The 25,118-nt window shown below is 44.9% G+C and overlaps 1 protein-coding gene across 6 annotated transcripts in view; it reads left to right on the top strand.

Moving 5' to 3' along the window:
* The first annotated feature begins 631 nt into the window (after positions 1 to 631).
* BBX (BBX high mobility group box domain containing) overlaps positions 632 to 25,118 on the top strand; it is a 104,556-nt gene continuing 80,069 nt past the window's right edge. For 3 of the 6 annotated variants that reach the window (XM_077296813.1, XM_077296811.1, XM_077296810.1), the window contains exons 1-3: positions 696 to 1,007; positions 4,901 to 5,143; positions 23,450 to 23,645. In XM_077296813.1, coding sequence (XP_077152928.1) covers positions 933 to 1,007; positions 4,901 to 5,143; positions 23,450 to 23,645 — 514 coding nt within the window. In that variant the 5' untranslated portion in view covers positions 696 to 932. Of the gene's footprint in view, positions 1,008 to 1,051; positions 1,198 to 1,330; positions 1,561 to 4,900; positions 5,144 to 23,449; positions 23,646 to 25,118 lie in introns of those variants that run through there. The other 3 variants (XM_077296814.1, XM_077296812.1, XM_077296815.1) reach the window with 3 other exon arrangements.

Below are 25,118 nucleotides of genomic sequence, written 5' to 3'. Positions count from 1 at the left end.
GGTGTATCACTTCTATAGGCAGTACTGGCACAGGTTATTACTGGCACTGGGGTGTATCACTTCTGTGGGCAGTATTGGCATTCTGGTGTATCACTTCTATAGGCAATACTGGCACAGGTTATTACTGGCACTGGGGTGTATCACTTCTGTGGGCAGTATTGGCATTCTGGTGTATCACTTCTATAGGCAATACTGGCACAGGTTATTACTGGCACTGGGGTGTATCACTTCTGTGGGCAGTATTGGCATTCTGGTGTATCACTTCTATAGGCAATACTGGCACAGGTTATTACTGGCACTGGGGTGTATCACTTCTGTGGGCAGTATTGGCATTCTGGTGTATCACTTCTATAGGCAGTACTGGCACAGGTTATTACTGGCACTGGGGTGTATCACTTCTGTGGGCAGTATTGGCATTCTGGTGTATCACTTCTATAGGCAGTACTGGCACAGGTTATTACTGGCACTGGGGTGTATCACTTCTGTGGGCAGTATTGGCATTCTGGTGTATCACTTCTATAGGCAATACTGGCACAGGTTATTACTGGCACTGGGGTGTATCACTTCTGTGGGCAGTATTGGCATTCTGGTGTATCACTTCTATAGGCAGTACTGGCACAGGTTATGACTGGCCCTGGGTGCATCACGTCTGTAGGCAGTGTAAGAGACCCCCGGCCATGTGACCAGGACGAGCTGTTCCGGGAGGATGGTTCCCACGGCCATGTCACCCGTGGTTTGATCACACCGCTCTGTAGTAAGTGTCCTCAGGCCCAGGTCCGGGCACGGTGTGTATCAGCGGCAGCCAGTGCCACCCAACCGCCCCTCAGCTCGGACCCCAGCTCTCGGCTCCATCGCGTTTGGCCCCTCTCTCTCGCCGTCTATCGGTCGCAGCGTGCTGATGTCGCCGTGCGTCATCTCCAGGGCAGCGGAAAATGGCGGAGCCTTTACCGGAGCCCGGACGGTACTTGTGTGAGAACTGTCCGGCGGACATCAGATCTCGCGTCCCGGTAAGACGGTGGAAGAGGAGTGAGAGCAGGGGGCACAGGCAGGAGATGAGCCGGGAGACGGAGGGCAGGAGGGGCGCTCACTGGCAATCACTGTACACAGCTGCTGGCACCATGAGCCCTGCACCCGAGCATCACAGGAGAGATGTGTGCAGCCGCCAGCTCCTGCACTGCACGGTGCAAACTTTCTCAGGTCTGCTCCTGCCTGACAACTTGTCCTGAGCTCGGCCGTGCACACAGCTGATCCCGCGGCCACCAGTGCCACCACTTAGGCCCGAGCCGGGGGCAGCCATAAGGGCGCACAATCACTGCCAGCTCGTCAGCATGTGGCCAGTGCTCGCTGGGAAAGCACGGGGCTGCTGTACTACTGCTGCCAGTGTGCCAGGCAGGAACCCACGGCAGTCCCAGAGCTAATGGAAGCGTCTCACATCACTGTCACGGCCTCAGAGCCATAGATGGTGGCTGTGTCCCGGAAGGAGCCTGATGGAGGCAGGCGAAGATGGGACAAACGTGACCCGAGCCCGGCTATAGGGAGAGGTAGTGCTGATGGTCACAGGTGGGCCGAAGGATGTGACCGCATTGGAAAATACATTGCTTAGAATTTGCTCCTAGGTTTAGGATTATTTAGCATCGCCTTTCCCTGGCGGGCCGGTAATCGCACTCTGACTGTCTCATTTTATGTTAGTTAGAAACTTTTCTTTCAACAAAAGCCAGAATATATTGTGATCCTGTCATTAGATCCTTGGTGCCCGAGCCCCCGCAGCGTGAATCGGAGCCTTTCTGCACCATTGCAGCCATTTATGGTGAACACGCATTCTTAGGCTATGTGCACATGCTGCGGATCCGCAGCAGATTGGCCTCTGTGGATTCTCAGCAGTTTTCCATACATTTACAGTACCATGTAAAACTATGGGAAACAAAATCCGCAGTGCACATGGTGCGGAAACGTAGCGTTGTTTATTCCGCAGCATGTCAATTCTTTGTGCGGATTCCACAGAGGTTTACACCTGCTTAATAGTAGGCAGTGCGGATTACCTGCGGATTTACTAAAATCAGTCCGGAAAAATCTGCAGAGTAATCCGCAGCGTGTGCACATACCCTTAGGCTACTTTCACACTAGCGTTAACTGCAATACGTCGCAAATGCGTCGTTTTGCCGAAAATACGCATCCAGCAAAAGTTCTTGCTGGATACGTTTTTTCGTCATAGACTAACATTAGCGACGCATTGCCAAACGTTGTGTCCGTTTTGCGACGCTTGGGCGTGTGGTAGTGGACCGTCGGGAGAAAAAAACGTTACATGTAACGTTTTTTGCTCCCGACGGTCTGCTTTTTCCAACCGCGCATGCGCGGCCGGAGCTCCGCCCCCACCTCCCCGCACTTCCCCGCACCTCACAATGGGGCAGCGGATGCGTGGGAAAAATGCATCCGCTGCCCCCGTTGTGCGGCGGAGACCACGCTAGCGTCGGGAACCTCGGCCCGACGCATAGCGACGGGTTGTTCCCGACGCTAGTGTGAAAGTAGCCTTAGAAACGCTCGTTCCACGATTATCTTGCTGTGTAAACAGGTTGCTGATCACCCAGTGAATAAGCTAAACGCTCTGTGGTAGGGGTGAAGTGGTTTTCACAAGAGATCATCATTTTTGGCGGGTCATCTTTCTGTGTAACCAGAACTTGTGCTGCCGAGAGCCATGGCAGCCTTTGCCCACTGAGCGATCTACCACAGATTACTGCGGTCGGCGGCTGTAAGCGGGCTATGTAATGACTGACGAAGGTTTACATATTAACGGTCATTTGTGCGACTAATCGGCCGGTGTAAATAGACCCTTACTCTAAAATGCTCAGTGTTTCAGGGAAAACATAGGTTAAAAAGTCGGCTGTGGACTATAGGGAGAGACGTGACTAGTCCACTGCTGGTGGTCCCAGGATGGATCCTCCCCGCACCGTTTCGGTTGATTGACAGGTCTCCCCTTACGGACACACACAGCTTTTCAGACTACTTTCTCTGAAACATCGCAGCGTTTCAGAGGGAGACATACACAGCTACGATCCTGCACCCAGACATTTTTGGGCACATAATCTCTGCAACACTCGGACCTCTCGCTGTTCTGGGGTGCTCCAAGTTCAGTTCACATGAATTTGATGAGTCTAGGACCCCCACATTTGTCAACATGGGCCTCTATTCTGGTGCATTGTACACCAAATAATGTCTAACCTTGCTGTGACACGTAATCAATGATTGCAGATGAGGCTAAAAGACAGGAGTGAGACTTTAGGTGAGGGAGTGTGCTCACTCAGATAAGGTGTCCGGCTCAGGTGCTGGCAATAATATGTTCGAGTCCCCACAGCTACACATCTTGCAGCTGTTCGACAGCCTGTATGTTAGGCAATCCCTGCATGTGTTGTGATTGTCACCCAGATTAGACATGCAGCCGCATGGACTTGAACATATTATTCGAGCACGCCGAAGTCACTCTGTTAGCACGTGAGCATGCTCACATAACACCTTATCCCAGCACATTTGCTCTTCACTAATTAGGACTCATTAATGGATGCAATATTTTATTTTTTCTAAAGTCACACAAGTTTGGTGTAATGTCACTCTAGTAAGTGGATAGAAACACTTTGAGCATTCAAAAAACCTGTACATTTTTCATTAGTTTGTCGAAAATTATAGCTATGTTACTCACAGCAAGCCAGCTTATAAAATACAGCAAATGATAGATCCCCCCCAGGTTTCTTATGCAAAGTTCCCACAATGAGTGTTTAACTCTATTATATTTTGCTGCACAAAACCCGCAGCGTCTTACAGTTCCAGTGGATGGGATTTATAGAAATCTCCTGCAAACTGCGCTTTTTTTTTTTTTGCTCAGAGTAAACTGACCTGCGGAGCGCGTTTCAGATCCGCAGCATGTCAATTTCTCTTTGCGGTACGCTGAGTTTTTTGTTTAAATTTTCCCCATAGAATTACTTTAGATTTCGGAAAGTGAGTTTTCATTGTGTACAAAAAATGCATGTAATCCTCACATGATTGTATCAATAAAGCCAAATACCAGGAAGTATCAAAAACATATCAGCTTTATTTAAAACATTACATTACAAAGAGACAAAAGTAGCAGCGTCAAAAACGCAGTGAACTCCCCCCACAAATAACTGAATTTACATAATATGTGCAGAGATGTAGCAGTAGATCTGCAACATCAAAAACTCACCACTCACTGAGGGAACATGGCCGCATACTAAGGGCTCATACTCGCCTGTGAGAAACTCGGATGAGTCTCGCACGTCAATACCCGGCACTCAGATTGGAGCGTGAACGTATTCCTCAGATAGGAATACATGCAGCCGCACGCTCCGCTCCTGAGTGCCGGGTATTGACGTGCGAGACTCCTCCGAGCTTATAAATACTGAGGTAAAGTACTGACCGTGTGAACATGGCCTAATATAGGTGCTGACATGCAGCCACATTATTTCCTCCGGCAAGCATCCTAATTCAGGTAATTCCACTTTCCCTTAGATAAAGTCTTGCCATAATGAGTCTGAGATTAGGGGTGCCCCGTTCCTCGTGAATTCGTACTCGTACACATTACTGCAGCTTTCCTCACAGGAATCACTAGGCCCTGTCCTAAGCAAACGTAGGCACCAAGAGAACGGCATGATATCAAAATGTATCAAGTGAATACTTGTATATACATTGAGCCTTAGCAGCCTCTACATATTTTGCAGTCTACATCTAAATAGTATTTCACTAGTATTCACTTGATCAGCCCATGTCTTTATTTTTTCAACCTATGTGATTCTAAGCATAATTCATAGGTATAACACATACCCACAGACTTCTCATCTGTTACATACATATACTATGCATTACTATAATGTTTTGCACCATGTTCCTGCAGGTTCAGCTCCTAGACACTGATGGACTAGAACATGAGGTGGATGAAGCAGAAGACAGTGAGTCCCCTGAACAGCGAGCCCGGAGACCCATGAATGCTTTCCTTTTGTTCTGTAAGCGTCACCGTTCTCTTGTACGCCAAGAGCATCCTCGTCTGGATAACCGCGGTGCTACAAAAATATTGGCCGATTGGTGGGCATATCTGGACCCTCATGAGAAGCAGAAGTACACCGACATGGCAAAGGAGGTTTGTTAACAGATTTGTATGTATGGTTTAATATCAATCTTGTTTCTGCCTTTAATCCGTTCCTCTATTACCTGTGATGAGTGTACGTCTTCAAACCAAAGGGATCTGGATTCTTTGAAAAGAAGAAGACTTTTCTTTGGAAGTCCTATTTGCTCTACTGGCTTTTATTACTTGTATTACTTAAAGGGGTAGTGCAGATTTTTTGTTTATAGGATAGGGAATAATAGAACTTTCTCATATAAATATAAATTCTGCTCACATACTTTACTTCAATAGGTTCTGTTGACCCCTATCTGAAATAGATGGTATGGTCCATGGACTAACGTATTCTGTGTACTGTATTAAACATGGCATCTGCCATGTGACTTTTGGCATTCAGTTGGCACTGTCAAGGTATCGAACAGGTGATTTGTCATGCAGTGATAGCATCTCTGCCATGGGCAACAGCCGGCATCTGCCTGTAGCAGCACAGACCAAAGCTACCGCCATTACTGCGCTCAGTCTCTGACATTGGCATTCACGGCGCAGTGCATTGTCAGGGTGCTGCTGGTGTGCCATGGTAAAGGCCCTCATGGCTGCTGAAGGCCATCATCGCTGCCATGTAGGTACGCATGAGAAACTCAACTGCATTTAAAAAAAAATACATAGATATTTCAAACAATAAAAAAAAATACATTCAAACTCAAAATACTTCCCTATTCCACCATTAAAAATAAAGGCATGAAAAACTATATGCCGTATATATTTATCTTAAAAGTCTTATCTATCAAAATATAAAATTAAACCTGTATGTTACACGCTATACAGCAAAAAAAAAAAAAAAATGGAAAAACTAGTATTGATAATTTTTCGTTCATGCTACCTATCGCCAAAAAAGTTACACAAAAAGCAATCAAAGCATCAAATGTTCCCCAAGATAGTAAAGGTAAAACGATAGCTCAGCACACAAAAAATCCCTCTTATGGAAAAATGAAAGTTGCGCATCGCAAAAAATTATGAGACATCCCAATTTTTTATGTTTTTTTTACAATTTGTTTTCATATTTTTCCACCACGAAAATAAAATAAAATAAATACACAAGTTTGGTAGTGCCATAAATGCCATAATCGTAACATGGAGAATCATGTTTCCTGGTTGTATTTTACCGCACAATGAACGGTGAATAAAAATCCAAAAAACAATGGTGGATTTTTTTTTTTTTTTTTACTATGTAACCGCATTTGGATTTTTTTTTCCCAATACATTAGATGTTAAACTAGATCATGAAAGAACCAATAAGACAGGATCCTAGACAACAACAAAACCATAAAACAAGGTTCCCTAAAATATAACTTTTCATGAAAAAGTCTTAAAAACATGTTCCAAATTGTTGAGGAGTGGGGGCGCCTACCGCAGAAACTTAGGGTGCCAACCTCCACTGACAGGCAGGAGTCAGTATAGTGGACCTGCAAGGGCGTATTAGGATACATAGTACAGTTATATGAAAAAGTTTGGGCACCCCTATTAATCTTAAGCTTAATGTTTTCTAAAAATTGTTTTTTTTTGCAACAGCTATTTCAGTTTCATATATCTAATAACTGTTGGACACAGTAATGTTTCTGCCTTGAAATGAGGTTTATTGTACTAACAGAAAATGTGCAATCTGCATTCAAACAAAATTCGACAGGTGCATAAGTATGGGCACCCTTATCATTTTTTTGTTTTAAATACTCCTACCTACTTTTTACTGACTTACTAAAGCACTTTTTTTGTTTTTGTAACCTCATTGAGCTTTGAACTTCATAGCCAGGTGTATGCAATCATGAGAAAAGCTACTTAAAGTGGCCACTTGCAAGTTGTTCTCCTGTTTGAATCTCCTCCGAAGAGTGGCATCATGGGCTCCTCAAAACAACTGTCAAATGATCTGAAAACAAAGATTATTCAACATAGTTGTTCAGGGGAAGGATACAAAAAGCTGTCTCAGAGATTTAACCTGTCAATTTCCACTGTGAGGAACATAGTAAGGAAATGGAAGAACACAGGTACAGTTCTTGTTAAGGCAAGAAGTGGCAGGCCAAGAAAAACATCAGAAAGGCAGAGAAGAAGAATGGTGAGATCAGTCAAGGACAATCCTCAGACCACCTCCAGAGAGCTGCAGCATCAACTTGCTGTAGATGGTGTCACTGTGCATCGGTCAACTATACAACGCAGTTTGCAGAAGGAGAAGCTGTATGGGAGAGTGATGCGAAAGAAGCCGTTTCGGCAAGCACGCCACAAACAGAGTCGGCTGAGGTATGCAAAAGCACATTTGGAGAAGCCAATTTCTTTTTGGAAGAAGGTCCTGTGGACTGATGAAACCAAGATTGAGTTGTTTGGTCATACAAAAAGGCATTATGCATGGCGGAAAAAAAACACAGCATTCCAAGAAAAACACTTGCTACCCACAGTAAAATTTGGTGGAGGTTCCATCATGCTTTGGGGCTGTGTGGCCAATGCCGGCACCGGGAATCTTGTTAAAGTTAAGGGATGCATGGATTCCTCTCAGTATCAGCAGATTCTTGACAATAATGTTCATGAATCAGTGACAAAGTTGAAGTTACGCAGGGGATGGATCTTTCAGCAAGACAATGATCCAAAACACCGCTCCAAGTCTTCTCAGGCATTCATGCAGAGGAACAATTACACTGTTCTGGAATGGCCATCCCAGTCCCCAGACCTGAATATCATTGAACATCTGTGGGATCTTTTGAAGAGGGCTGTCCATGCTCGGCGACCATCAAATGTAACTGAACTGGAATTGTTTTGTAAAGAGGAATGGTCAAAAATACCTTCATCCAGGATCCAGGAACTCATTAAAAGCTACAGGAAGCGACTAGAGGCTTTTATTTTTGCAAAAGGAGGATCTACTAAATATTAATGTCACTTTTCTGGTGAGGTGCCCATACTTATGCACCTGTCAAATTTTGTTTGAATGCAGATTGCACATTTTCCGTACAATAAACCTCATTTTATAAAACATTTAAGCTTAAGATTAATAGGGGTGCCCAAACTTTTTCATATAACTGTATATACCTTTCTATACCCATACCTTTTCTGTCCCTTATTTTGACATTTTTATCTTGTCCACAACTTGGAACATGTTTTTTTTTAAAGACTTTTTCATTAAAAGTTATATTTTAGGGATCCTTGTGTAATCGTTTTGTTAAACTAGATGATGCCATTTAAACTACAACTCGTCCCACAAAAGACAAACCCTCTTACTGCATTGTAACCGTCATTGGCGTTAAGGGTGTTAGAGAAAATGTCAAAATATTTTTAGTTAATTTTATATTTTAAATAGTTTCATGGGTCTGCTCATTTAGTGTATATTTTGGAGTAACTCAGAATGCGGGCTTAAAGGGAACACTTGTAAAAGCTTGTTTAACCCCTTTCTGACCTCGGACGGGATAGTACGTCCGAGGTCAGAAGCCCCGCTTTGATGCGGGCTCCGGCGGTGAGCCCGCATCAAAGCCGGGACATGTTAGCTGTTTTGAACAGCTGACGTGCCCGTAATAGGCGCGGGCAGAATCGCGATCTGCCCACGCCTATTAACTAGTTAAATGCCGCTGTCAAACGCAGACAGCAGCATTTAACTACCGCATCCGCCGGGCGGCCGGAAATAATGGCATCGCCGACCCCCGTCACATGATCGGAGGTCGGCGATGCTTCAGAATAGTAACCATAGAGGTCCTTGAGACCTTGAGGTCCTACTGATCCCCGGCAGCTGTGAGCGCCACCCTGTGGTCGGCGCTCACAGCACACCTGATTTTCTGCTACATAGCAGCGAACAGCAGATTGCTGCTATGTAGCAGAGGCGATCGCGCTGTGCCTGCTTCTAGCCTCCCATGGAGGCTATTGAAGCATGGCAAAAGTAAAAAAAAATGTGAAAAAAATAAAAAAATATATAAAGTTTAAATCACCCCCCTTTCGCCCCAATCAAAATAAATCAATAAAAAAAAAATCAAACCTACACATATTTGGTATCGCCGCGTTCAGAATCGCCCGATCTATCAATAAAAAAAGCATTAGCCTGATCGCTAAACGGCGTAGCGATAAAAAAATTTGAAACACCAGAATTACGTTTTTTTGGTCGCCGCGACATTGCATTAAAATGCAATAACGGGCGATCAAAAGAACATATCTGCACCAAAATGCTATCATTAAAAACGTCAGCTCGGCACGCAAAAAATAAGCCCTCAACCGACCCCAGATCATGAAAAATGGAGACGCTACGAGTCTAGTTAGCAAACTTTGGAATTTTTTTTCACCACTTAGGTAAAAAATAACCTAGTCATGTTAGGTGTCTATGAACTCGTACTGACCTGGAGAATCATAATGGCAGGTCAGTTTTAGCATTTAGTGAACCTAGCAAAAAAGCCAACCAAAAAAACAAGTGTGGGACTGCACTTTTTTTGCAATTTCACTGCACTTGGAATTTTTTTCCCGTTTTCTAGTACACGACATGCTAACACCAATGATGTCGTTCAAAAGTACAACTTGTTCCGCAAAAAATAAGCCCTCACATGGCCAAATTGACAGAAAAATAAAAAAGTTATGGCTCTGGGAAGGAGGGGACTGAAAAACGAACACGGAAAAATGGAAAATCCCATGGTCATGAAGGGGTTAAATCAAGTTTTAAAAAACTATATATACATACATACATACATACATACATACATACATACATACATACTACTGCTCAAAAAAATAAGGGGAACACTAAAATCCCACATCCTAGAAATCACTGAATGAAATATTACGGTTGTAAATCTTTATTAATTACATAGTGGAATGTGTTGAGAACAATAAAACCTAAAAATGATCAACATAAATCACAACTAATATACCATAGAGGCTTAGAGTTGGAATGATGCTCACAATCAAAGTGGAAAATGAAGTTACAGGCTGATCCAACTTCAGTGGAAATGCCTCAAGACAAGGAAATGATGCTCAGTAGTGTGTGTGGCCTCCACGTGCCTGTATGATCTCCCTACAACGCCTGGGCATGCTCCTGATGAGGCGGCGGATGGTCTCCTGAGGGATCTCCTCCCAGATCTGGACTAAAGCATCCGCCAACTCCTGGACAGTCTGTGGTGCAATGTGACGTTGGTGGATGGTGCGAGACATGATGTCCCAGATGTGTTCAATCGGATTCAGGTCTAGGGAATGGGCGGGCCAGTCCATAGCTTCAATGCCTTAATCTTTCAGGAACTGCTGAAACACTCCAGCCACATGAGGTCTGGCATTCTCCTGCATTAGGAGGAACCCAGGGCCAACCGTACCAGCATATGGTCTCACAAGGGGTCTGAGGATCTCATCTCAGTACCTAATGGCAGTCAGACTACCTCTGGCGAGTACATGGAGGGCTGTTCGGCCCTCCGGAATGCCACCCCACACCATTACTGACCCACTGCCAAACTGGTCATTCTGAAGGATGTTGCAGGCAGCAGATCGCTCTCCACGGCGTCTCCAGACTCTGTCATGTCTGTCACATGTGCTCAGTGTGAACCTGCTTTCATCTGTGATGAGCACAGGGCGCCAGTGGCGAATTTGCCAATCCTGGTGTTCTGTGGCAAATGCCAAGCGTCCTGCACTGTGTTGGGCTGTGAGCACAACCCCCATCTGTGGACGTCGGGCACTCAGACCATCATCATGGAGTCAGTTTCTAACCATTTGTGAAGACACATGCAAATTTGTGGCCTGCTGGAGGTCATTTTGCAGGGCTCTGGCAGTGCTCCTTCTGTTCCTCCTCAGGTGGCTGAGGTAGCGGTCCTGCTGCTGGATTGTTGCCCTCCTACGGCCCCCTCCACGTCTCCTGGTGTACTGGCCTGTCTCCTGGTAGTGCCTCCAGCCTCTGGACACTACGCTGACAGACACAGCAAACCTTCTTGCCACAGCTCGCATTGATGTGCCATCCTGGATGAGCTGCACGACCTGAGCCACTTGTGTGGGTTGTAGAGTCCGTCTCATGCTACCACGAGTGTGAAAGCACAACCAACATTCAAAAGTGACCAAAACATCAGCCAGAAAGCAGTGGTACTGAGATGCGGCCTGTGGTCCCAACCTGCAGAACCACTCCTTTATTGAGTGTGTCTTGATAATTGCCAATAATTTCCATCTGTTGTCTATTCTATTTGCACAACAGCATGTGAAATTGATTGTCAGTGTTGCTTCCTAAGTGGTTTGATTTTACAGAAGCTTGATTTACTTGGAGTTATATTCTGTTGTTTAAGTGTTCCCTTTATTTTTTTTGAGCAATATATATTTACAGATACAGAACGTGTGAACGTGGCCTTATTGTCTGGGGCTTGTGTGCTTGCCATAAAGCATATTTCCAAATGCTGTTAGCAGAAAATGGCTGCCCCTGTAATCAAGGATAGAAAAAAAAATCTACATACAAAAAATAAAAACAGATTAGAGGAAGGACTATGTATTAGTATGTGGTTTAAAGGGGTTGTCCACTACTTTCAATTAACCCCCCTATGTATCCCCCGGGGCCCCTGATGATTTGTGTAAATACCTTCTTTAGCCGTTTTCGCCTGTGAGCGGCGCTATGCTGGTGCCTGAGTCCGGGTCACGTGACCCCCAGGCTTCAGCCGCCGCTCATTTCCGCCGACGTCACGTCAATTTCCAGACTCTGGAAATTGACGTGACGTCAGTAGCAGGCGTGTCCCCAGGCTCCACAGACAGCAGTCACTCATAAAGAGTGACTGGGCTGTGGGCGGGGCTGAGGCTGCCTGCGGGGCCGTGCTGGGGGCGGGCGGGGCTAGGCAGGGATGTGCGGGCGGGCGCCGATGCTGTTCGGTCCCCGGCGCTGTGCGGTCCCGGGCGCCGGCGATGTGCGGTCACCGGCGCTTTGCGGTCCCGAGCGCCGGTGCCGTGCGCCGTGCGGTCCCGGGCGCCGTGCGGTCCCGGGCGCCGGCGATGTGCGGTCGCCGGCGCTTTGCGGTCCCGGTCCCCGGCGCTGTGCGTACCGGTATGTGCTGGGGGGTGGTGTGTGTGTGTGTGTCTGTCTCTGTGTGCAGGCATCATCCGATGGGACAAGTCCCATCGGGCTCTGCCTGCTACAGTGGCAGTGAGTGACACATTAGCCAATGATGGGACAGTAGTAGTCCCATCATCCGGCTAATGTGTTGAATGTAAAAAAAAAATACATACATACATACATACATACAACACACGACATGCGCCATGCGACAACATGCGACATGCAGCATGCGACGACATGCGCCATGCAACTACATGCACCATGCGACGACATGCGCCATGCAACGACACTCACCATGCGGCAACATGCGACGGCATGCGACATGTACCATGCAATGACATGCGCCATGCGACGACATGTGACATGCAGCATGCGACGACATGCACCATGCGACGACATGCGCCATGCAACTACATGCACCATGCGACGACATGCGGCATGCGACGACATGCGCCATGCGACAGACATACAGTACATACATACATTACATACAGTACATACATACATACATTACATACATACATATAGACATACAGTACATATAACATAGATTACATACTCACCATCACTTGTCACTTTGATCCCCGAAGCCATTGTCATCTGTAAAAAATATTAAAATAATAAACAAACACTATACTCCCTGATCCGCAGAAATCCAATTAAAACGAGTGTCCCACGACGATCTCCCGTGGAGAACAGCAGCATCAGCTGACGCAACCACTCACCAGGGGCTCCAGGAACACAATGAGGGGAGGAAGGTATCCTTCCACAATGTATTCCCCACAATGTATTCCTACGCCCCTGTGAGAATAGTCCCTAGTCTCACTTTATGGCATGCTGTATGAGAAAGTTCCCACGCAGCTTTTTGCCATAAAGTGAGACCAGTGAACTTTAGTAACCTCAGTGATACACTGCAGGAGCCATTGCCTCCTGTCAGTGTGTCACTGAGGGTCCTATAGAGCGGTGACATCAACCCTAACCCTAACCGTGACAGAAATACGTGGCACTTTAATACGTGACACTGAAATACGTGGCACGTGGCACTTACATATGTGGCACTTACATACGTGGCACTTAAATCCGTGGCACTTAAATACGTGGCACTGAAATACGTGGCACTTACATAGGTGGCACTTAAATCCGTGGCATTGAAATACGTGTCACGTGGTACTTATATACGTGGCACTTATATACGTGGCACTTATATACGTGGCACTTATACGTTGCACTTACATACGTGGCACGTGGCACTTACATACGTGGCACTTATATACGTGGCACGTGGCACTTACATACGTGGCACTTAAATCCGTGGCACTTAAATCCGTGGCACTTAAATCCGTGGCACTGAAATCCGTGGCACTGAAATACGTGGCACTTACATAGGTGGCACTTAAATCCGTGGCATTGAAATACGTGTCACATGGTACTTATATACGTGGTACTTATATACGTGGTACTTATATACGTGGTACTTATATACGTGGCACTTATATACGTGGCACTTATATACGTGGCACTTATATACGTGGCACTTACATACGTGGCACGTGGCACTTACATACGTGGCACTTATATACGTGGCACTTACATACGTGGCACGTGGCACTTACATACGTGGCACTTACATACGTGGCACTTATATACGTGGCACTTACATACGTGGCACTGAAATACGTGGCACTGAAATACGTGGCACTGAAATACGTGGCACTGAAATACGTGGCACTGAAATACGTGTCACGTGGTACTTATATACGTGGCACTTATATACGTGGCACTTATATACGTGGCTCTTACATACGTGGCACTTACATACGTGGCACGTGGCACTTACATACGTGGCACTTATATACGTGGCACGTGGCACTTATATACGTGGCACTTATATACGTGGCACTGAAATACGTAGCACTGAAATACCGTGGCACTATGACTGTCCGAAAATGTTCATTAAACGGTTAGGGGTGAGGTTAGGGGTAGGGTTAGGGTTTGGATCCCTTTATCACCCTGATGGTGGTGGGTGGTGTTTCAGTGTTTTTTTCTGTTTTTTTCTATAAAAACGCATGCGTTTTTAACGCAAACAAACGCATGTGCTTAAAAACGCATGCGTTTACATAGACAGCAATGCATTTTTGCGGCAAAAAAACGTATGAAACTGAGCTGTGAAATGATGAATCCGGCCTTGGAATCCGTTTTTTCATGCATGTTTCCATTCAAATCATGCACATTTTCCGTTTATTTACTTATTTCCAAAAATGGCATTAAAACCGCGCATAAACCGCACCAAAAAAATCATCAAAACTGCACCAAAAACTGCATCAAAACTGCACCAAAAACTGCATCAAAACCTGGTGCAGTTTTGCAGTTTTGATGCAGTTTTTGGTGCGGTTTTGATGCAGTTCTTGGTGTGGTTTTGGTGCGGCTTTTTCCGCAGCATGTGCACAACAAGTCTGCGGCTCCCATAGACTTACATTGGTTGTACACTACACTGCGGATTTGATGCAATTCAGTGCAGCAAAAAACACTGCTGATCTGCAATCAGATCCACAACGTGTGCACACAGCCTTAGCATTTAGGGAACCTAGCCAAAAAGCCAAGCAAAAAACAAGTGTGGGATTGCACTTTTTTGCCATTTCATTGCACTTTGAATTTTTTTCACATTTTCTGCTACACGACATGGTAAAAACCAATGGTGTCGTTCAAAAGTAGAACTTGTCCCGCAAAAGATCACATGGCTATATTGACGGAAAAATTATGGCTCTGGAAAGAAGGGGAGCGATAAACGAAAACAAAAAAGCTCCAGGGGGTGAAGGGGTTTAGAAACATGGATATGGACATACCTATGGAAATAGACATAGATATATAGATATATCTGTATCTATCTATCTATCTATCTATCTATCTATCTATCTATCTATCTATCTATCTATCTATCTGTGTGTAATGGAGTGTGGGTTGGACAAATGTAAAAGAGGAGGTTGGACAGAAATGACATCATAAATCTTTTTGAAGCTAGAGGAGGGAGGGGTTGGGTGTGTTTTGGAGTGGGTGTGGTAGGTTCGTGCTTAGTAGCAGTGCAATGCATCATGGAACTTGTAGTATTAGAGCACAGTAACTCAGGAGAAAGGAAGTTGTCGATTAACCCCATGAGAGCTGAATCAGCACTAAAGATGTGCTGCTACAGCATGATAAAAGGTAATATTGCTAAAATAAACACAGTAGATGTTTTCAGTGGCCCATAATAGCAAGATTTATGAAAAAAAAAAAAAAAAGGTTATAGTAGTGGACAACTTCTTTAACTTATAGGTGATACCTTCCCTTTAGAGCAGGGCTGTGGAGTCGGTGTTGATTTTGATGGAGTCGGTATAAAATGGTCAGACTCCTAAAATATATAATAAATTGGGTACAGTAGCACAGTGCAGGATGTGCTGTAAATGTTTCCATAAGAATCTGGGAAAGTTATGAAATATCCTATAAATGTCTTCTGTTCCTGATCTAAGGATCTCTGCTTTTAGTTGAGATGAATCTGTGCTGCAATTTCAGTAATGAGGCAGTGCTGGGGAGTCGGAGTCAGGAAATTTGAGGAGTCAGTCGGAGTCGGTAGTTTGGCTTAAGGGAAAACAAGCAGGTGGTAAGGTGTATATAAATCATTGGCCCCGCCATTAAGTACCAAACAGCGGGACTTTGTTTGAACAGTCATTCTGTGCTGACAAACCTTTTAACCCCTTTCCGACATCGGGCGTAATAGTACGCCGATGTCGGACTCCCTCCCTTGAACAGCTGGCATGTGCCTCTCACAGCCACGGGTGGAATTGCGATCCTCCCGCTGCTTTTAACTAGTTAAATACCGCTGTCAATCTCTGACAGCAACATTTAACACGTGATTCCGGCAAGAGCGCCGGAAATCCTGACTATCGGTGACCCCGTCACATGATCGCGGGTCACCGATGGGTTGGCATGACAACCAGAGGTCTCCAGCAGACCTCTATAGTTGTCACTGCCGGATTGCAATGAGCAAGTGAGTAATTCTGCTACATACATGCGATCTGATAATCGCCTGCATGTAGCAGAGCTGATTAAATTATGGCAGCTTCTAGTCTCCCATAGAGACTATTGAAGCATGCCAAAAGAATAAAAAAAGGTTTTAAAAATAAAAAAATATATAAAAGTTCAAATCGCCCTCCTTTTGTCCCATTCAAAATAATAAAAAAAAAAAAAAATCAAGCATACACATATTTGGTATCGCCGTATTAGGGGAGCACATCTTCCCACATATGAAGGGAGGGGGTGAAGCTTCCTACTGCACGTGCTCAGTCACCTCTCCTAATATTCCAGGACAGGATTCTCTCCGTGTAACAGGACAGCCGCCATTTTGTTCTATAGTGATTACCTCTCTGGACAAAAACAATTGTGATTTGCTATTAAAATGTATTTATAATGACTTTTTTTTTTTTACTTATTTTTGTTTTCCTATTCCCAGAGACCCCCTTTAAGTTTAGTGTCCAGTACACATGGCAGCAGAGCATCACCCATTTTTTATCTTATGAGATACTCATGATTGGCACATCATTTGGTTGGACCGCCCTGCCTCTATAGGAGGTATTTACCCTTTAACAATTCCTGCCACAGCCAATTTTCGTTTTCTTTTTCAAGTTTTCCTTCCCTTCTTCCAAGAGCCATAACCTTTTTTTTATTTTTCTGTCCACATACACAAATGAGGGCTTGTTTTTTGCAGGATGAGTTGTAACTTAGAATGCCACCTAGTGTACTGGAAATTTGATTTGAAAATTTATTTTATTTAATTACTTTTTTATAGTTTTCACTATATTTATTAGCCCAGCGCTCGTCTAATCATCTGTACTATACACAGCATTACCCCAGTATTGTTGCATATAGTCAAAATCACGGTCTCTTTGAAGCCCGGCCCGCATGCTCCATAGTTAGAGGCACAGAGGTCTTCAACAGGCTCTCGGCTGTCATTTTAACCCAACGGCACCCCACGATCTCGTCACTGGAGCGCTGATGCATAGAATGGCACGTCTCCATGCCAGTCCGAGATTGGCCGCTGCATTAACAGGTTTACAGCTGTGGACGGAGCTCTGCTCTGCTCTGGAATGCTGTAGATAAGCCCCCGATGTATCCTGAAAGATGAGAAAAAGAGGTTAGATTATACTCACCTGGGGGGGCTGTCCGATCCGATGGGTGTCGCGGTCCGGGGCCTCCCATCTTCTTACGATCCCGTCCTCTTCTTGTCTTCACGCTGCGGCTCCGGCGCAAAGTACTGCAGTGCACAGGCGCTGGGCCTCTCTGACCTTTCCCGGCGCCTGCGCACTGCAGTACTTTGCTCTGCCCTCAACAGGGCAGACAAAGTACGCCGGAGCCGCAGCGTGAAGACAAGAAGAGGACGTTATCCTATGAAGATAGGAGGCGCTGGACCAGACCGCGAAGCCCATCGGATCGGACCGCCCCTGGGTGAGTATAATATAACCTCTCTTTCTCATCTTTCCGGATACATCGGGGGCTTATCTACAGCATTACAGAATGCACTTAATACTCATGTAACTATAAAGATAATGCAGTTTTATCGTATCAAGTGATAGTCTATGGGTAATTTATGCTGCGTCTCCGCAAGATAGGCATGCTGCGGTCTGGAAAGAAGCTCCGCATATCCGTTTATGCAGGGATGCTGCGGGCGTCTCTGAACGCATAGTGGATGGGATTTCTTGAAATCCCATCCACTATGCTGCAACATCTGGCCGCTGCAGATGTACGCAGCGTCCAACCCGCAGCGTTTACTGACTTTGGGAACATACCCTTACATTGAGAGGAAGAAAAGAAAGCTCCCCTGGGAAGGTCAGAACCGGCTTCCTGTGTATGATCTGATGACTCCCGTCCAACCAGGACACACAGACCTAACTGCCGACCATACTGTGCAGGGAGAGGGGAGCAGAGCTGTGTTTTTCATACCTGGGATGGATGCAGAGCAATGTATCGGGGCTACACGGTACATGGGACGTATGCAGAGCTGTGTTTGTGACAAGCGCTAACCGCACACTACACTTCTTATCTCACAGCATGACAACGTGCAGGGGAAAAAGTACATGTCCCAGTGAAGAAGCCATGCTGACGCCCCCTGTTTAGGTTGTCATAGTATGGGGGCATATTCCCCCTATTCCTGTGCCAGCTCATCCAATCCAAGCGTGCATGTGTCCTGGAAAGTCTGTAGCTGACAGCTGAGGGCTAGTCCAGAGCAGGTGGGGTAGGTTTCTCCCCGGGGACCCACATCGCCAACATCTATCTGGAATGGAGGGATTTAAATTGTGAGGGAATGTAGGAGTGTGATACCAAAGCACTAACCGCTTCTGTTGATTTACTGTACTTTGAGTGGAGAAAATCTATGTTTTTTGTCACTTGTCTCCATATCACTAGCCATGTGTCTGGGGACGTGAGGTTCCTAGGAAAGATTCCCACCTCTCCATCTGTGACTGTTTGTCTGGGTTTATAAGTATTTTATATATATAGGAGCTATGGCCTTTTGTACATCATTTCAAAGGCAGATGGTAAAGAGACAGTCTGCATTTAATAGACACTACCCACCACACCCTATGTTACCCCCACTAGAGGTGTAATGTTGGAGGTATCGCTTGTCATCCAGATTTACGAACACAAGCAATGACTAATTTACCATCCAAGTGATTATTTGAGGCCGGGCTTTCCGCAGCCTGTCACTAGGGGGTGCTATGAGGTCATGTGAACGTGACTTCAGACGGAAGGGTTTTTTTTTTTTTTTTTTCCTCTTTTCTTTTTCTGTAGAAGCTGAAAGAGAAACTTGATGGCTAATCGTAGCAAAGGGCCCAGGTCTGTGTGTTTGATCATATTAGTGTCCTGTGTATAAAGTGACTGTGTTCGGTAACATGTCATCAGGAAGTAAATGTGTCAGAGTGAGGAAATGTCATGGGCTGTGCGTGCAGCGGGCATCTTCGTGCATTGTGCTGTACATAGACCTTTCTCGTGCAGTTGCAGGCCTGAATGTAGAGGGTTAACCTTGCCCGGTACCGATGTGCTAATGATGATGCCTGCAGCATGATCTGGAGATACCAGCTCACCCCAAGCGATGTGTATGATGACTGTGCTCTATTAGTGTTTCATGAATTGCCTATTATGCAGACTGATCCTGTCCGCTTATTGTCAGCCGGGTTCTCTTCTCTGATGTATTTGATTTTTTTTTTTTTTAGGCAGAATATAAACCTGATGCCAGAGGATTTGTGAGATCAGGCCGTTAATGTAATATGTGGGTCATATTGTGGCTCGTCCACACGACTAGCTGTGCCTGGTCCTGTAGCCCAGCCCCATTCCCTTGTGCAAGGCACAACTACGCAGGCACACTAACCTGATGTGATGGTCAGCCAGGATATCACGTCGTCTTACATTAAGAGATTTCGTAAAACTAGTGCCGGGAAATCGAGTTTCTGTTTTTACTTTTTAAACAGACTCTGAGAAATGGGAGCTGAAGATTAACCCTCTCACCATGTACTAGAAGTGTATTTCTTCTGGGCCCAGTCAGAGCAAACTCATAATCAGGGAGTGCAGAGGAAACTTTAAGCCACTTCTCAAGAAATCAAGCAGAGGAACATTGCAGCAGCTCCCATCAATATGACATTTAAAATCCACATTTCTTAAAGCTTCTTGTTCAAATCATCATTAATAGGGTGTGCATCCTGAAAAAAAGACATCAAAAGCGATCTTTACTCAAAGCTTGAGTGATAGCTCTATGAGCTGCAAATAAGGAGTGTGCTTGATCCGAAACAAGTCATTGATGTATCTCCCATTTTTTTCAGGATGCATAACTTTAACAAGAAATTTAAAACAGTGTGACTTTTACCATTCATGCTTTCTTTGGATTCTACATCATTAAAAAGTTAACTTATTTCAGTTCTTCAATACAAAAAGTGAAACACATATTAGATAGAGTCATTACAGAGTGATCTATTTCAAGTATTTCTTCCTGTTAATGTTGATGATTATGGCTTACAGCCAATGAAAACCCAAATCTTTCTTTATGCATTACATAGTGAGAACAATAAATCATACAAATGATCAATGTAAATCAAAATTATCCCATGGACGTCTAGTTTTTTAGTGAGACTCAAAATCAAAGTGGAAAATCAATTTACAGGCTGATCCAACTTCAGTATAAATACTTCAAGACAAGGAAATGATGCTCAGTAGTGTTTGCGGCCTCCACGTTCCTGTATGACCTCCCTACAACGCCTGGGCATGATCCTGATGAGGCGGCGGATGTTCTCCTGAGGGATCTCCTCCCAGACCTGTATTAAAGCATCAGTCAACTCATGGACAGTCATTGGTGCAATGTGGCATTAGTAGATGGAACAAGACATGATGTCCCAGATGTTCTCAATTCAGGTCTGGGGAATGGACAGGCCAGTCCATAACATCAATACCTTCATCATGAAGGAACTGCTGCCACACTTCAGCCACATGAGGCCTAGCATTGTCCTGCATTAGGAGGAACCCAGGGCCAACTGCACCTGCATTTGGTCTCACAATGGGTGTGAGGATCTCATCTCGGTACCTAATGGCAGTCAGGCTACTTCTGGCAAGCACATGGAGGGCTGTGCGACCTTCCAAAAAAATTCCTCCCCACACCATTACTGACCCACTGCCAAACCCGTCATGCTCTAGGATGTTGCAGGCAGCTAAACGTTCTCCACGGCGTCTCAAGACTCTTTCACGTCTGTCACATGTGGTCAGTGTGAACCTGCTCTCATCTATGAAGAGCACAGAGCGCCAATGTCGAATCTGCCAATCTTGGTGTTCTCTGGCAAAAGCCAATCACCCTGCACTGTGTTGGGTTGTAAGCACAACACCCACTTGTGCACGTTGGGCCCTCATGCCAACCTCAGAGTCTGTTTCTGACAGTTTGAGCAGACACATGGATGTTTGTGGCTTGTTGGAGGTCATTTTGCAGGGCTCTAGCAGTGCTCCTCTTGTTCCTTCTTGCACAAAGGCGGAGGTAGCGGTCCTGCTGCTGGGTTGTTGCCCTCGTACGGCCCCCTTCACATATCCTGGTGTGCTGTCCTGTCTCCTGGTATCTTCTCCATTCTCTGGACACTGTGCTAGCAGACACAGCTACCCGTCTTGCCACAGCTCTCATTGATGTGCCATCGTGGATGAGCTGCTCTACCTGAGCAACTTCTGTGGGTTGTACAGTAGACAGCGCCTCATGCTACTGTACAGTACCTCTAGGGGTGAGAGCAATGACAAAATGCAAAAATGACCAAAAAAACAGCCAGAAAGGATGAGAACAGAGAAATGATCTGTAATCACCGCCTGCATAACCCTCCTTTTTATGGAGGTTGTCTTGCTAATTGCCTATCATTTTTACCTGTTGTCTGGAGAAATTGATTGACAATCAGTGTTGCTTCATAACTGGACAGGTTGATTTCACAGAAGTGTGATTGAAATGAAGCTACATTGTGTTAAGTGTTGCTTTTATTTTTTTGAGCAGTGTATATGCACACATTAACTTTCAAAAGGGTAGACTCACATTTACTTGAAACATCAAATCCTCTTTATTAGAATTCCATTAACAGGCATAAAATAACATTCACGTCAGTCTGTTACTTATGGTGAATATCTTTTTATACCTTTTATATGGAATTCTAATAAAGATTTTATATTTCAATTCATGTGGATGTGCTGATATAATTTATCTACCTGTGCAGACGAAACGAGAGACGGCAGCACTCACCGGTCTTCAAAGCAGGTAACACTTTATTGCTATAAAATCTTCACCGCTCGGGGGTGCATGTACAGATGAGTGTGCAGGTCAAACGATGGCCGTTTCGCGCTACTCGAGCGCTTCAACAGGTTTGTGCTGCCGTCTCTTTTTTCGTCTGCATCTTTACACTGTTGTGTTTCTTCGGTTCAGCACCCGAGGTCAAGCGGCCTGCTGATGCTGATAGCTGTGGAGTTCAGCTGGTTATTCATTTAGCGTTCTGGTGGTGCGGTCAGCTGTATCCTGATTTAATGACTTCATACGAATGTAATTTATCTATCTCTTAATATAATTGGAGTGTATGTATTTATGCTATTAACCCTACTTTCATGTTTTGGGTTAAAAGAATGTTCTATAAAACTCAACATTTGGTACTGACTGACTGCTCATTCATCATTAGGGCCGACTGTCAGTCAATGCCAGTGTGCGGATACAGCCGCTGCTCTCTATACACTGAGCGGTGACTGAACCCAAGCAGGCTTCGGCCCAGTGACTGAAACCTGAACATTGCCTGGAGGAATACAGTTAATTTCCTCCCGGCAGCGGGGCTCTAAGTGCAGACGCCGGGCAGGTTCAGAACGCTATTATTAACCAGTAGATTAACATCATATCTGCAGATTATTGTTTTTTGTTGAAAAATTGGACGGCACCTGAGGCATGGAATAGCAAAGTTCATTTATAGCGGATGGCAAGTCGTGGAACTGCAGATAAGGATATGCAGACAGGCACCTTGGAATAGCAGAGCAAAGTATGATTTCGGGCACTTTGGAGGAGTATGGGGATAGACACCTTGGAACTGTAGAGCCGAGTGTGCAGATTGACACCTTGGAGTAGCGAAGCCAAGTTAGCGAACAGGCATCTTGGCGCAACAGAGCCAACTATGCAGACTGGCAGAGTCTATTACGTGGACAAGCACCTAGGAGCAGCCGAAACGAGTATGCAGACAGACAGCCGATCTAAGTGGTCAAGCAGAGTTAAGATTATATAGAGACTAATTTTAGAATTTAGGCAACAGTGCCCAATTGAACAGCAGGGCTGGGTTTTTTCTGGTGACCCACTTGGCAATAGATGCGACAGAGCTCAACAGAATGTCTGGCCAGAATTTGTAAAAAGGTATACTGTAGAAACGGTCCAGTGGGCTAGTAATGACAAGCACACCTAACTAACAGAATGTTCCTTAATCTGGCCTGGAATGGCCTTAGCGGGTAACATCAGGGGTGTGTGCGGGTTGGTTACCATGGTAACCTGGCATTCACAAGGGCAGAGGAAGCCTTTCGGAAGGAAGATGCAGAACCAAGCACTGGATCCATAACAGGTGGCCGGTATTCACAGCGACTCATATCTTTTTTTCTATAAAAGATAGAATTGTAGATAGCTCTCCTTTGTTTTTCTTTTCATTTTAGTTATATGTATGTTTTCCTACTCTAGTAATTTCTTATTTTTCCTTAATCTGCTGGATATTTGCAATTAATCCATTTTCCACTTTTTGTCTTTCCAGTACAAGGATGCGTTTATGAAAGCACACCCTGGTTATAAATGGTGCCCAACAACTAATAAACCCGTGAAAACCCCCACAACAGTCACAACCAGGAAAAAACTTTGGCCTTACCCTCAAGAGGCAGTCAAAGAAATAGCAAGTTCCAAGACAGCCTCAAAGGAAGAAGAAATGCCACAGCTAAATTTTAGCATAGCAGGTAATGGGCACTCAAACCAGCACTTATTACTATATTTCTGAGTAGGCAGAGCTTCTGCTTTCAGTTTTTGGAGCATGAAAAATCTGACCGTTACTTTCTGTCAGTCGCGAGACTCCATGTTATATTCCCTCTTACCCTCCCACATCTATCGGCTAGAGTGTACTTCACATAATTATCCTTCTCACTGAACCATATATGAAAGGTGAAATAATTATTTAATGGAATCTGTCAGTCTCCTATGCCATCTATATGGGTATGTAGGTCATAGGAAACTGAATAAAATGATGCCTTGGTATCTGTGATCCAATTTCTTTATACAGAGAAATCCACATTTTTCTTAATATGATAATGAGCTGTTAAGATCTTTGGGTCAGACTCTGATCTCCCTGAGAATCTGCCTCCAGCGCTTCTTTTATATGAAAGGGGGCATTACCAGTGTGAGACATGTAATGACTGACAGTCTGCTCTCCTATTCTATGTGCCTCACACTGGTAACGCCCCCTTTTATCTATAATAAGCTCTGGAGGCGGAGTTTCATGCAGATCAGTGTCCATCCCATAGATCTTAACTGCTCATTTACATATACGAAACATGTGGATTTCTCTGTAATAAGACCTCATCGCAAGTATCAAGGTATCATCTTATTCGGCATCTATAACCTACATGTCCGTATAGATGGCTTAGGAGGGTAAAGCCTACTGACAGATTCCTTTTAAGTTTGCTGTGTAAACAGGACATGTTTGGTCGGCCTGTCTAAAAGACTAACTACTGCCAAGTGGCCTCCATGTAGCTGATCGGCAGTTCATTTAACGGCCTGAACTCACCCAGTGTAGTGATAAGGTATTTTCTGCAGAGGGAACTTTGCTGTGAGTGATAACTGGAGATACGGAACCATTCACTAGTAGTAGATTACATAATAGTAAATCTAGATCTGGTAGCTGCCAGGATGGTGCATGCCCTCTTTTTGGTGCAGCAACCCCCGGATTCTAGCAGTGCAGCCATGCCCAGCCCTACATGCAGCTCTCATTCTGTGGTCTCCGTGCTGTCTTATGAAGCCCAACTTCTGTCTTTGTCATCGCACCCCAACCAGAGATTACTAGTTGCTGTCAGACCTGTGTCCTGAGATCAACACTTCCAACCGCACAGCTCTGACAGTACTTAACGTGTGGCATTATTGGGACCTGAACCAATCAGGTGTGAATGAAGCTACAGACACCAGAGAAAGTAAATAAATACAGTAAAATGGAAAGCAAATACAGTAAATACTATTAGGAAAAAATATAACAATGAAAAAAGTGTGTAACTCCAAGTCCAATACTGCAATACCTAAACATATTGTACAAGTACTCAGTGCATTACCCCTAGTCACTCAATGTTCCGGTTTGTCCATTGCTTAATCCAGATCCATGTGATTTTGCACTTTCACTAAAAAATATCTGTGCCTGGATGATTTCATCAACGACTTCTGCAGCA

The sequence above is a fragment of the Ranitomeya variabilis genome, chromosome 3 (assembly GCF_051348905.1).
Source record: "Ranitomeya variabilis isolate aRanVar5 chromosome 3, aRanVar5.hap1, whole genome shotgun sequence".
Taxonomy (NCBI): Eukaryota; Metazoa; Chordata; class Amphibia; order Anura; family Dendrobatidae; genus Ranitomeya; species Ranitomeya variabilis.
Note: the sequence above shows the minus strand (reverse complement) of the source record. Positions and strands in the feature narration are given on the sequence as shown.